The following is a 13059-nucleotide window of genomic DNA, read 5'->3' as shown; positions in this document are numbered from 1 at the left end:
GAAATCAACTTGTAGCTTTATTATTGACTAGATTGAAGTTGGAAACAACTTGTAGCTTCATTCCAGACTCGTTTGAAACTAAAAATTACTTTTAGCTTCATTTTCGGTTGTTTGAAATTGAAATCAACTTGTAGTTTCATTCTTGACTCGTTTGTGCACAGAAACAATTTTTAGCTTCATTATTGACTAGATTGAAGTTGGAAACAACTTGTAGCTTCATTTTTGGTTGTTTGAAATATGAATCAACTTGTAGTTTCATTCTTGACTCGTTGAGCCCGAAAACATCTTGTAGCTTCATTATCGACAAGATTGAAGTTGGAAACAACTTGTAGATTCATTCCAGAATCGTTTGAAGTTGAAAACAACTTGTAGCTTCATTTTTGGTTGTTTGAAATTGGAATCAACTTGTAGTTTCATTCTTGACACGTTTGAGCTTGAAATCAACTTGTAGCTTTATTATTTACTAGATTGAAGTTGGAAACAACTTGTAGCTTCATTCCAGACTTGTTTGAAGTTGAAAACAACTCGTAGTTTCATTTTTGGTTGTTTGAAATTGGAATCAACTTGTAGTTTCATTCTTGACTCGTTTGTGCACGGAAACAATTTTTAGCTTCATTATCGACAAGATTGAAGTTGAAAACAACTTGTAGATTCATTCCAGAATCATTTGAAGTTGAAAACAACTTGTAGCTTCATTTTTGGTTGTTTGAAATTGGAATCAACTTGTAGTTTCATTCTTGACACGTTTGAGCTTGAAATCAACTTGTAGCTTTATTATTTACTAGATTGAAGTTGGAAACAACTTGTAGCTTCATTCCAGACTTGTTTGAAGTTGAAAACAACTCGTAGTTTCATTTTTGGTTGTTTGAAATTGGAATCAACTTGTAGTTTCATTCTTGACTCGTTTGTGCACGGAAACAATTTTTAGCTTCATTATCGACAAGATTGAAGTTGAAAACAACTTGTAGATTCATTCCAGAATCATTTGAAGTTGAAAACAACTTGTAGCTTCATTTTTGGTTGTTTGAAATTGGAATCAACTTGTAGTTTCATTCTTGACACGTTTGAGCTTGAAATCAACTTGTAGCTTTATTATTTACTAGATTGAAGTTGGAAACAACTTGTAGCTTCATTCCAGACTTGTTTGAAGTTGAAAACAACTTGTAGTTTCATTTTTGTTTGTTTGAAATTGGAATCTGTAGTTTCATTCTTGACTCGTTTGAGCTTGAAATCAACTTGTAGCTTTATTATTGACTAGATTGAAGTTAGAAACAACTTGTAGCTTCATTCCAGACTCGTTTGAAGTTGAAAACAACTTGTAGTTTCATTTTTGGTTGTTTGAAATTGGAATCAACTTGTAGTTTCATTCTCGACGCGTTTGAGCTTGAAAACAACTTGTAGCTTTATTATTGACTAGATTGAAGTTGGAAACAACTTGTAGCTTCATTCCAGGCTCGTTTGAAACTGAAAATTACTTGTAGCTTCATTTTCGGTTGTTTGAAATTGGAATCAACTTGTAGTTTCATTCTTGACTCGTTTGAGCTTGAAATCAACTTGTAGCTTTATTATTGACTAGATTGAAGTTGGAAACAACTTGTAGCTTCATTCCAGACTCGTTTGAAGTTCAAAACAACTTGTAGTTTCATTTTTGGTTGTTTGAAATTGGAATCAACTTGTAGTTTCATTCTTGACTCGTTTGAGCTTGAAAACAACTTGTAGCTTCATTATCGACAAGATTGAAGTTGGAAACAACTTGTAGATTTATTCCAGAATCATTTGAAGTTGAAAACAACTTGTAGCTTCATTCCAGACTCGTTTGAAACTGAAAATTACTTGTAGCTTCATTTTCGGTTGTTTGAAATTGGAATCAACTTGTAGTTTCATTCTCGACGCGTTTGAGCTTGAAAACAACTTGTAGCTTTATTATTGACTAGATTGAAGTTGGAAACAACTTGTAGCTTCATTCCAGACTCGTTTGAAACTGAAAATTACTTGTAGCTTCATTTTCGGTTGTTTGAAATTGGAATCAACTTGTAGTTTCATTCTTGACTCGTTTGTGCACGGAAACAATTTTTAGCTTCATTATCGACAAGATTGAAGTTGGAAACAACTTGTAGATTCATTCCAGAATCGTTTGAAGTTGAAAACAACTTGTAGCGTCATTTTTGGTTGTTTGAAATTGGAATCAACTTGTAGTTTCATTCTTGACACGTTTGAGCTTGAAATCAACTTGTAGCTTTATTATTTACTAGATTGAAGTTGGAAACAACTTGTAGCTTCATTCCAGACTTGTTTGAAGTTGAAAACAACTTGTAGTTTCATTTTTGGTTGTTTGAAATTGGAATCAACTTGTAGTTTCATTCTTGACTCGTTTGAGCTTGAAATCAACTTGTAGCTTTATTATTGACTACATTGAAGTTAGAAACAACTTGTAGCTTCATTCCAGACTCGTTTGAAGTTGAAAACAACTTGTAGTTTCATTTTTGGTTGTTTGAAATTGGAATCAACTTGTAGTTTCATTCTTGACTCATTTGAGCTTGAAATCAACTTGTAGCTTTATTATTGACTAGATTGAAGTTGGAAACAACTTGTAGCTTCATTCCAGACTCGTTTGAAGTTGAAAACAACTTGTAGTTTCATTTTTGGTTGTTTGAAATTGGAATCAACTTGTAGTTTCATTCTCGACGCGTTTGAGCTTGAAAACAACTTGTAGCTTTATTATTGACTAGATTGAAGTTGGAAACAACTTGTAGCTTCATTCCAGACTCGTTTGAAGTTGAAAACAACTTGTAGTTTCATTTTTGGTTGTTTGAAATTGGAATCAACTTGTAGTTTCATTCTTGACTCGTTTGAGCTTGAAATCAACTTGTAGCTTTATTATTGACTAGATTGAAGTTGGAAACAACTTGTAGCTTCATTCCAGACTCGTTTGAAGTTGAAAACAACTTGTAGTTTCATTTTTGGTTGTTTGAAATTGGAATCAACTTGTAGTTTCATTCTCGACGCGTTTGAGCTTGAAAACAACTTGTAGCTTTATTATTGACTAGATTGAAGTTGGAAACAACTTGTAGCTTCATTCCAGACTCGTTTGAAACTGAAAATTACTTGTAGCTTCATTTTCGGTTGTTTGAAATTGGAATCAACTTGTAGTTTCATTCTTGACTCGTTTGTGCACGGAAACAATTTTTAGCTTCATTATCGAAAATATTGAAGTTGGAAACAACTTGTAGATTCATTCCAGAATCGTTTGAAGTTGAAAACAACTTGTAGCTTCATTTTTGATTGTTTTAAATTGGAATCAACTTGTAGTTTCATTCTTGACTCGTTTGAGCTTGAAATCAACTTGTAGCTTTATTATTGACTAGATTGAAGTTGGAAACAACTTGTAGCTTCATTCCAGACTCGTTTGAAGTTGAAAACAACTTGTAGTTTCATTTTTGGTTGTTTGAAATTGGAATCAACTTGTAGTTTCATTCTTGACTCGTTTGAGCTTGAAATCAACTTGTAGCTTTATTATTGACTACATTGAAGTTAGAAACAACTTGTAGCTTCATTCCAGACTCGTTTGAAGTTTTTTTTTTTTTTTTTTTTTTTTTTTTTTTTTTGCTAATTGAATACACACGCACACGTGGGGAGTCGAACTCCCGACCTCCCGCAAGGGGGTACAAGAGCTCTACCGCCACACCAACACTTTGTTGGCGACTCGTTTGAAGTTGAAAACAACTTGTAGTTTCATTTTTGGTTGTTTGAAATTGGAATCAACTTGTAGATTCATTCTTGACTCGTTTGAGCTTGAAATCAACTTGTAGCTTTATTATTGACTAGATTGAAGTTGGAAACAACTTGTAGCTTCATTCCAGACTCGTTTGAAGTTCAAAACAACTTGTAGTTTCATTTTTGGTTGTTTGAAATTGGAATCAACTTGTAGTTTCATTCTTGACTCGTTTGAGCTTGAAAACAACTTGTAGCTTCATTATCGACAAGATTGAAGTTGGAAACAACTTGTAGATTTATTCCAGAATCATTTGAAGTTGAAAACAACTTGTAGCTTCATTCCAGACTCGTTTGAAACTGAAAATTACTTGTAGCTTCATTTTCGGTTGTTTGAAATTGGAATCAACTTGTAGTTTCATTCTCGACGCGTTTGAGCTTGAAAACAACTTGTAGCTTTATTATTGACTAGATTGAAGTTGGAAACAACTTGTAGCTTCATTCCAGACTCGTTTGAAACTGAAAATTACTTGTAGCTTCATTTTCGGTTGTTTGAAATTGGAATCAACTTGTAGTTTCATTCTTGACTCGTTTGTGCACGGAAACAATTTTTAGCTTCATTATCGACAAGATTGAAGTTGGAAACAACTTGTAGATTCATTCCAGAATCGTTTGAAGTTGAAAACAACTTGTAGCGTCATTTTTGGTTGTTTGAAATTGGAATCAACTTGTAGTTTCATTCTTGACACGTTTGAGCTTGAAATCAACTTGTAGCTTTATTATTTACTAGATTGAAGTTGGAAACAACTTGTAGCTTCATTCCAGACTTGTTTGAAGTTGAAAACAACTTGTAGTTTCATTTTTGGTTGTTTGAAATTGGAATCAACTTGTAGTTTCATTCTTGACTCGTTTGAGCTTGAAATCAACTTGTAGCTTTATTATTGACTACATTGAAGTTAGAAACAACTTGTAGCTTCATTCCAGACTCGTTTGAAGTTGAAAACAACTTGTAGTTTCATTTTTGGTTGTTTGAAATTGGAATCAACTTGTAGTTTCATTCTTGACTCATTTGAGCTTGAAATCAACTTGTAGCTTTATTATTGACTAGATTGAAGTTGGAAACAACTTGTAGCTTCATTCCAGACTCGTTTGAAGTTGAAAACAACTTGTAGTTTCATTTTTGGTTGTTTGAAATTGGAATCAACTTGTAGTTTCATTCTCGACGCGTTTGAGCTTGAAAACAACTTGTAGCTTTATTATTGACTAGATTGAAGTTGGAAACAACTTGTAGCTTCATTCCAGACTCGTTTGAAGTTGAAAACAACTTGTAGTTTCATTTTTGGTTGTTTGAAATTGGAATCAACTTGTAGTTTCATTCTTGACTCGTTTGAGCTTGAAATCAACTTGTAGCTTTATTATTGACTAGATTGAAGTTGGAAACAACTTGTAGCTTCATTCCAGACTCGTTTGAAGTTGAAAACAACTTGTAGTTTCATTTTTGGTTGTTTGAAATTGGAATCAACTTGTAGTTTCATTCTCGACGCGTTTGAGCTTGAAAACAACTTGTAGCTTTATTATTGACTAGATTGAAGTTGGAAACAACTTGTAGCTTCATTCCAGACTCGTTTGAAACTGAAAATTACTTGTAGCTTCATTTTCGGTTGTTTGAAATTGGAATCAACTTGTAGTTTCATTCTTGACTCGTTTGTGCACGGAAACAATTTTTAGCTTCATTATCGAAAATATTGAAGTTGGAAACAACTTGTAGATTCATTCCAGAATCGTTTGAAGTTGAAAACAACTTGTAGCTTCATTTTTGGTTGTTTTAAATTGGAATCAACTTGTAGTTTCATTCTTGACTCGTTTGAGCTTGAAATCAACTTGTAGCTTTATTATTGACTAGATTGAAGTTGGAAACAACTTGTAGCTTCATTCCAGACTCGTTTGAAGTTGAAAACAACTTGTAGTTTCATTTTTGGTTGTTTGAAATTGGAATCAACTTGTAGTTTCATTCTTGACTCGTTTGAGCTTGAAATCAACTTGTAGCTTTATTATTGACTACATTGAAGTTCGAAACAACTTGTAGCTTCATTCCAGACTCGTTTGAAGTTGAAAACAACTTGTAGTTTCATTTTTGGTTGTTTGAAATTGGAATCAACTTGTAGATTCATTCTTGACTCGTTTGAGCTTGAAATCAACTTGTAGCTTTATTATTGACTAGATTGAAGTTGGAAACAACTTGTAGCTTCATTCCAGACTCGTTTGAAGTTGAAAACAACTTGTAGTTTCATTTTTGGTTGTTTGAAATTGGAATCAACTTGTAGTTTCATTCTCGACGCGTTTGAGCTTGAAAACAACTTGTAGCTTTATTATTGACTAGATTGAAGTTGGAAACAACTTGTAGCTTCATTCCAGACTCGTTTGAAACTGAAAATTACTTGTAGCTTCATTTTCGGTTGTTTGAAATTGGAATCAACTTGTAGTTTCATTCTTGACTCGTTTGTGCACGGAAACAATTTTTAGCTTCATTATCGAAAATATTGAAGTTGGAAACAACTTGTAGATTCATTCCAGAATCGTTTGAAGTTGAAAACAACTTGTAGCTTCATTTTTGGTTGTTTTAAATTGGAATCAACTTGTAGTTTCATTCTTGACTCGTTTGAGCTTGAAATCAACTTTTAGCTTTATTATTGACTAGATTGAAGTTGGAAACAACTTGTAGCTTCATTCCAGACTCGTTTGAAGTTCAAAACAACTTGTAGTTTCATTTTTGGTTGTTTGAAATTGGAATCAACTTGTAGTTTCATTCTTGACTCGTTTGAGCTTGAAAACAACTTGTAGCTTCATTATCGACAAGATTGAAGTTGGAAACAACTTGTAGATTTATTCCAGAATCATTTGAAGTTGAAAACAACTTGTAGCTTCATTCCAGACTCGTTTGAAACTGAAAATTACTTGTAGCTTCATTTTCGGTTGTTTGAAATTGGAATCAACTTGTAGTTTCATTCTCGACGCGTTTGAGCTTGAAAACAACTTGTAGCTTTATTATTGACTAGATTGAAGTTGGAAACAACTTGTAGCTTCATTCCAGACTCGTTTGAAACTGAAAATTACTTGTAGCTTCATTTTCGGTTGTTTGAAATTGGAATCAACTTGTAGTTTCATTCTTGACTCGTTTGTGCACGGAAACAATTTTTAGCTTCATTATCGACAAGATTGAAGTTGGAAACAACTTGTAGATTCATTCCAGAATCGTTTGAAGTTGAAAACAACTTGTAGCGTCATTTTTGGTTGTTTGAAATTGGAATCAACTTGTAGTTTCATTCTTGACACGTTTGAGCTTGAAATCAACTTGTAGCTTTATTATTTACTAGATTGAAGTTGGAAACAACTTGTAGCTTCATTCCAGACTTGTTTGAAGTTGAAAACAACTTGTAGTTTCATTTTTGGTTGTTTGAAATTGGAATCAACTTGTAGTTTCATTCTTGACTCGTTTGAGCTTGAAATCAACTTGTAGCTTTATTATTGACTACATTGAAGTTAGAAACAACTTGTAGCTTCATTCCAGACTCGTTTGAAGTTGAAAACATCTTGTAGTTTCATTTTTGGTTGTTTGAAATTGGAATCAACTTGTAGTTTCATTCTTGACTCGTTTGAGCTTGAAATCAACTTGTAGCTTTATTATTGACTAGATTGAAGTTGGAAACAACTTGTAGCTTCATTCCAGACTCGTTTGAAACTAAAAATTACTTTTAGCTTCATTTTCGGTTGTTTGAAATTGAAATCAACTTGTAGTTTCATTCTTGACTCGTTTGTGCACAGAAACAATTTTTAGCTTCATTATTGACTAGATTGAAGTTGGAAACAACTTGTAGCTTCATTTTTGGTTGTTTGAAATATGAATCAACTTGTAGTTTCATTCTTGACTCGTTGAGCCCGAAAACATCTTGTAGCTTCATTATCGACAAGATTGAAGTTGGAAACAACTTGTAGATTCATTCCAGAATCGTTTGAAGTTGAAAACAACTTGTAGCTTCATTTTTGGTTGTTTGAAATTGGAATCAACTTGTAGTTTCATTCTTGACACGTTTGAGCTTGAAATCAACTTGTAGCTTTATTATTTACTAGATTGAAGTTGGAAACAACTTGTAGCTTCATTCCAGACTTGTTTGAAGTTGAAAACAACTCGTAGTTTCATTTTTGGTTGTTTGAAATTGGAATCAACTTGTAGTTTCATTCTTGACTCGTTTGTGCACGGAAACAATTTTTAGCTTCATTATCGACAAGATTGAAGTTGAAAACAACTTGTAGATTCATTCCAGAATCATTTGAAGTTGAAAACAACTTGTAGCTTCATTTTTGGCTGTTTGAAATTGGAATCAACTTGTAGTTTCATTCTTGACACGTTTGAGCTTGAAATCAACTTGTAGCTTTATTATTTACTAGATTGAAGTTGGAAACAACTTGTAGCTTCATTCCAGACTCGTTTGAAACTGAAAATTACTTGTAGCTTCATTTTCGGTTGTTTGAAATTGGAATCAACTTGTAGTTTCATTCTTGACTCGTTTGTGCACGGAAACAATTTTTAGCTTCATTATCGACAAGATTGAAGTTGAAAACAACTTGTAGATTCATTCCAGAATCATTTGAAGTTGAAAACAACTTGTAGCTTCATTTTTGGTTGTTTGAAATTGGAATCAACTTGTAATATCCGGGAAATTTTGTGATATTTTAATTATGTAAAAATAATTGTTAAATGTTATCTGGCCATGCCTAATTATTGTCATTTTCATGAAGCATGATTATTTTATTAATTGTTCATAAAAGGAATTCTCGCATAATTGAAAATCTTGTGATTATATTAATTTTTGTGAATAACGTGATTAATTGCCATAATAATTGTTTGGTGCCATAAATTGATTAAATTGTGGTATGTGATTAATCTTATAATTTTATTTGTTTAGCCCCGACCCGAGTGAGTAGTGCAGAAATCGAGTCTATTAGAATCTTTCTAATCAGAGTTGCCTTTGATTTAAAATATTAAAATCCGTGTTTATCCATATTATAAATTATTGTCCAACTAAAATCACCAGAATATTTCAATTTTGGTATTTTTATGTTTTAACTGATCTCAAAATATTTATAAATCTTGCAGATAATTAATTTTGATTATTTGCACTTTTAAAAATTATTTGGACGAAGTAATTTAAATATTTAAAAGTATTCAAAAATAAAACTTTTCACGGATTTATTCGGTTTAGAAAAAAATAGGAATTTTGAGTAAAGTTTGTTTTGTTATTAAACATTTTGAAATACTTTCAGACCCCTACATTCTTTTTAATATATTAAAACTCCCGCTTGTATTAAGATTGGGATGCGAGTTCGTTATTTTAACTATTACAAAACCAGTGACAAGTAGCTGCGTAACTTATACGTGGCAGCCGTGTAGGAGTAGTGCAGGTTATGGGACACGTTTCAAAACATTAATATAGATATTGATAGCCCAAGAGAACATATCACGACACACGTAGCAGACACCCAATAGTCACAATAACAGAGGCGGTGCAGAGTATTAAGGGAAATAGAAGGAAAAGTTAGGGTTTTCATTCTTATCGATTTCAGCAGGTGATGTTAACAATTAGTGTGATTATACATATATCAATACCACTGTCTCCTGTATGTGTATTCTATTGTGAGTATCCTGGTAGAATCAATTATTTGTGATTGCTTGTATTTGTTCTTGATTGATGATTGAGGCGATTGAAATTGTTGGTGGGTAATCGGAGGAATAAGGGAGGGATATCAGTGGTGATGCTGATGAAAGGCGGCGAAGGAGGGATACGGCAGCGCGGCGGTGGGAACGGAGGGGAGCCGCGCGATAGGAGAATAAGGGAGGAGATGGAGGGGGATTGAGTTTTGATTAGTGGTTTTGCTGGGTTAGATCAAGGGAGTTGGGGGTCGGAGTTGATAACGACGACAGGGGCGGCCGGTGTAGACACGGCGGCGTCCATGGGTTGAGACGCAGCGGCGGTGCCGCGAGAGAGAGGCAGAATGGTGGTGGAGGAAACGAAACAGATGGAGAAAGGGAACTGCAGAAAGAGGGAGAGAGAGAGAGAGAGAGAGAGAGAGGGAGGAGGAGAGGCGCTTTGTAGGTGTGGCCGGAGTACGGCGGGGTTCCGGCAGAGGGAGGGGGTCCGGCAGCAGGGCTGCGTTTTCTAATCGGAGGGGAAGAAACAACAAAATGTGTTAATTTTGTTTTTATTATTAATTCTATTGTTATTGTTAAGTAATTGACAATAGTAATATTAATAATAATATTAACAAAATGTACACCTATTTTTGAGTGATATATTGAAGTGTACCAATTTGTATTACTAGTATTGTTGTACTGAGTATTGATTATATAAATCAATTCTGAGAATCATATTATGATAGATTGTTTAGATGACATGCTTAATTGTAACGCTATTGGGTTAGTTGGTATTTATAATGTGCTGCTATGTTACCATTAGTCTGGACCGACCCTATTGCAGAAAATATGCTATCCAGATCAAAAAAAAAAAAAATTTAATAGATTAATGTCAGTTAAAATTTATAGTTAAAATAGAGATTCGATTTGAACATTATATCCTATACTTGACACGTGCTATATGAACTACCAGATTCCATGATAACATGTATAGCATATAATATGCAATATTTAATTATATAATACGTGATTTACATGTTACTACCATGATTAGTATAATCGATTGGATAGTTTATATTTAACGAGACGTATAACTACGTCAAGTGAGTTGAACCGAGTTGTTGAATCAATACTTTTTGATTTATAGATTCAAGAGTTGGTAGTGACTCCAAGTTCTAAAGCGAGTACAAGTTAGAGCACAACAAAAGGCAAGTATTTCTATCCTTCTCTTATTTATTAAGAGCAAGTGATTTATTCCACAACTTTTAATTATTGCCAATGCAATTATTATATTCTGTATTTCAATTCATAGAATATCATATGCTTGGAATTTAATTGTTGTTCGAAATTCCATACACCATACAGATACTCAAATAATGATTGAATTCAATACATTCCAATGATTGAATTCACTACATTCTAGTAATCATTCTACTAGAATTCTTGAATTACTTCTAAGATAGATAGTGGAAAACTATGCTATCCAGATATACTCCAAACAGTACAAGAGTTGAAATTCATAATTAGCAAATAACTAACTATTCTAGTTATGTTGCCATCAGTTGATGTGATTACTCCGGACCATGTGAAATGGGGAGTTGAATGAATAAAGGAGTTGATTGATATGACTCCTTTGAAAAGAATATTTTACTTATGCATAGGAGGCCGGGACGGCGGTCCAGCGGAGGGCTATCTAAGTATTATTAAAATATTATAATACTTTTCTGCCAAAGGCCAATATGTTGCCTTGTTTGGTACCAGTTTTGAGGCATGTTTCTACGAAGCATGGCTCGGTATTATCACACGGACTGATCAGCTGTGATAGTATGCCGTTGATTAATAAATTATTTTAAAAACTTTGTTTCACTACTTAAAAGCTGACATAGCTTTATTCCATTGACATTGTCGTTGATTATCTTATTCTCTTCGAAAGATAACACTTATTAATGCTTTACATTAAGCATTTTATATATATTGCTGAGCTTTCTAGTTGCTCATTCTTGCATTGTTACTGTTTTGCTAAACTTTCAGCCAGACCTAGGTATGCCAAGGATGCGCCTCACTGCTCGTAAGAGGGTCCCGCTTAACCATCCGCAGATATTTCGGTTCAATCTTCCTGCTCAGGTAGGAAGAATCCAGGGTATACATAGAACTTTTGGTAGTATGTAATAAAATTTGAAGTAGTCATAAAACTTACTTAGACTTATGGAGGGTTTGTGTAGTTTATTGTAAAAGCTACTCTAAATAGGTGTGTAGTGTGTAATCACATTATGGTTTTATTTAGTGCTTGTTTCATATCATAAGTTGTGTACGATCCAGTTGCATGCAGGGGTCATATTATAGTCTTATAATATTAGCATTTTATTCCGCGGTGTATATAATATATGATTGTGAGTCAGGTTGTGACCCCCAAATCAAGACCCCTGGTTTGGAGGGCGTCACAGGTTGGTATCAGAGCTACAGTTTATGTTCACTGAAACAAGCTTAGTAGTCGTGTTAAATTGAGTCATAAGAAGATCACATGAGATAAGTGCGTCGTGTAACTCATATAGAGTTATCCAGGTTATTCAGTATAGTCTTTAGCCTTAAGTTACACAGTTTTTGGGTACTATTACTATTCTATAGCAGATCTGATCGTGGTTATTGTGTGTGATTCCAGGAATCTCTTACTGAGAGTGATTCGGATGGGAGTAGTGTTGAGAGGAGTCCCCAAGTACCCCCGTTGCCATCGCATAGTTCATCAGCAAGTGTGGATGTAAACCCAGTACTGGCAGAACCTGAGGAAGACCCGGAAGAAGATCCAGTAGTTGGATCCGTTCAGGAGGTGGTGGCTAACCCGGCTTTGGTAAGGAGTGTGGGAAAGACTGTTGAAGCTGTGAAGACCGGGAGGGTCCCCATCAGTCAAATGGAGCCTGGGGAGGCTCGGGTTATGCGAATCATCGAAGAAGCAAAGCAGGAAGTAGGCATCGAGACTGATGCCGATGGGCGCCAGCGTATCGTCCATCGTCAGATAAGGGCCACAGCATCAGTATCTGCCACATCTAGGGCTCCAGCGGGTGGGATGACTCAGGCAGTCCCGCATCATGTATATGCTGCTTTGGGCCGGGACTGTGATTTTCTGCGTGGTCAGAATGCGGAAATTAGGAGGTTGATGGATGTACTGCTCCAGGAGAGGCGAGTTCCGGTGGAGGATAGTGAGGCACGCTCCAGGATTGGGGCAATCGAGCACATCGCCAGGCAGCGATTGGCCGAGTTCCCATCCACGAGCGAATGGGATGTGGAGGCACGTCGGGTGACGAGGCTCATCTGCTGGATTCTGTCGGAGTTACGCGCAGTTCGTGGGCCGCGTAACTAGGTACCCCGACTCAGGATGTGAACAACAGGGAAGATTCCGAGACTAAGGTGCTCTTATAGTACGGCAAGCAACCAGTCTCCTTTTTGACCATGTATAGGACGAAAGTCTGTGATATAGATGCAGTACTACATGCGTGGCGTAGTGGCAGCGGCAGCTGCAGAGTTATCAGAGTTGGGAGGGACACTCCTTGTTTAGATCCTTTCTTTCTTTGGTTACTTTTTCTTTATAAGTAATGTACTTGTACTAGTTGACTTTTAGATGGATGAGGATGAGAGTTGTTGCTTGTATAACTTTTTATTCATAT

The 13059-nt window shown here is 34.9% G+C and overlaps 1 protein-coding gene across 1 annotated transcript; it reads left to right on the top strand.

The window, feature by feature from the left end:
- The first annotated feature begins 11451 nt into the window (after window positions 1–11451).
- LOC135151434 (uncharacterized) lies at window positions 11452–12755 on the top strand. The gene is made up of 2 exons (XM_064089883.1): window positions 11452–11524; window positions 12060–12755. The coding sequence occupies exons 1-2, from the start codon at window positions 11453–11455 to the stop codon at window positions 12753–12755; spliced, it is 768 nt and encodes a 255-aa protein (XP_063945953.1). The 5' UTR covers window position 11452.
- The last annotated feature ends 304 nt before the right edge of the window (window positions 12756–13059 follow it).

Source organism: Daucus carota, chromosome 3, assembly GCF_001625215.2.
Source record: "Daucus carota subsp. sativus chromosome 3, DH1 v3.0, whole genome shotgun sequence".
Classification (NCBI taxonomy): domain Eukaryota; kingdom Viridiplantae; phylum Streptophyta; class Magnoliopsida; order Apiales; family Apiaceae; genus Daucus; species Daucus carota.
This window is presented reverse-complemented; position numbering and strand designations above follow the sequence as displayed.

Bases quoted from the DNA above. Each gene is read 5' to 3' on its own strand.
- LOC135151434 (XM_064089883.1), top strand. From the start codon at position 11,453: ATGCGCCTCACTGCTCGTAAGAGGGTCCCGCTTAACCATCCGCAGATA. The intron at 11,525-12,059 runs GTAGGAAGAATC...GTGTGATTCCAG, and splicing joins GGTTCAATCTTCCTGCTCAG to GAATCTCTTACTGAGAGTGA.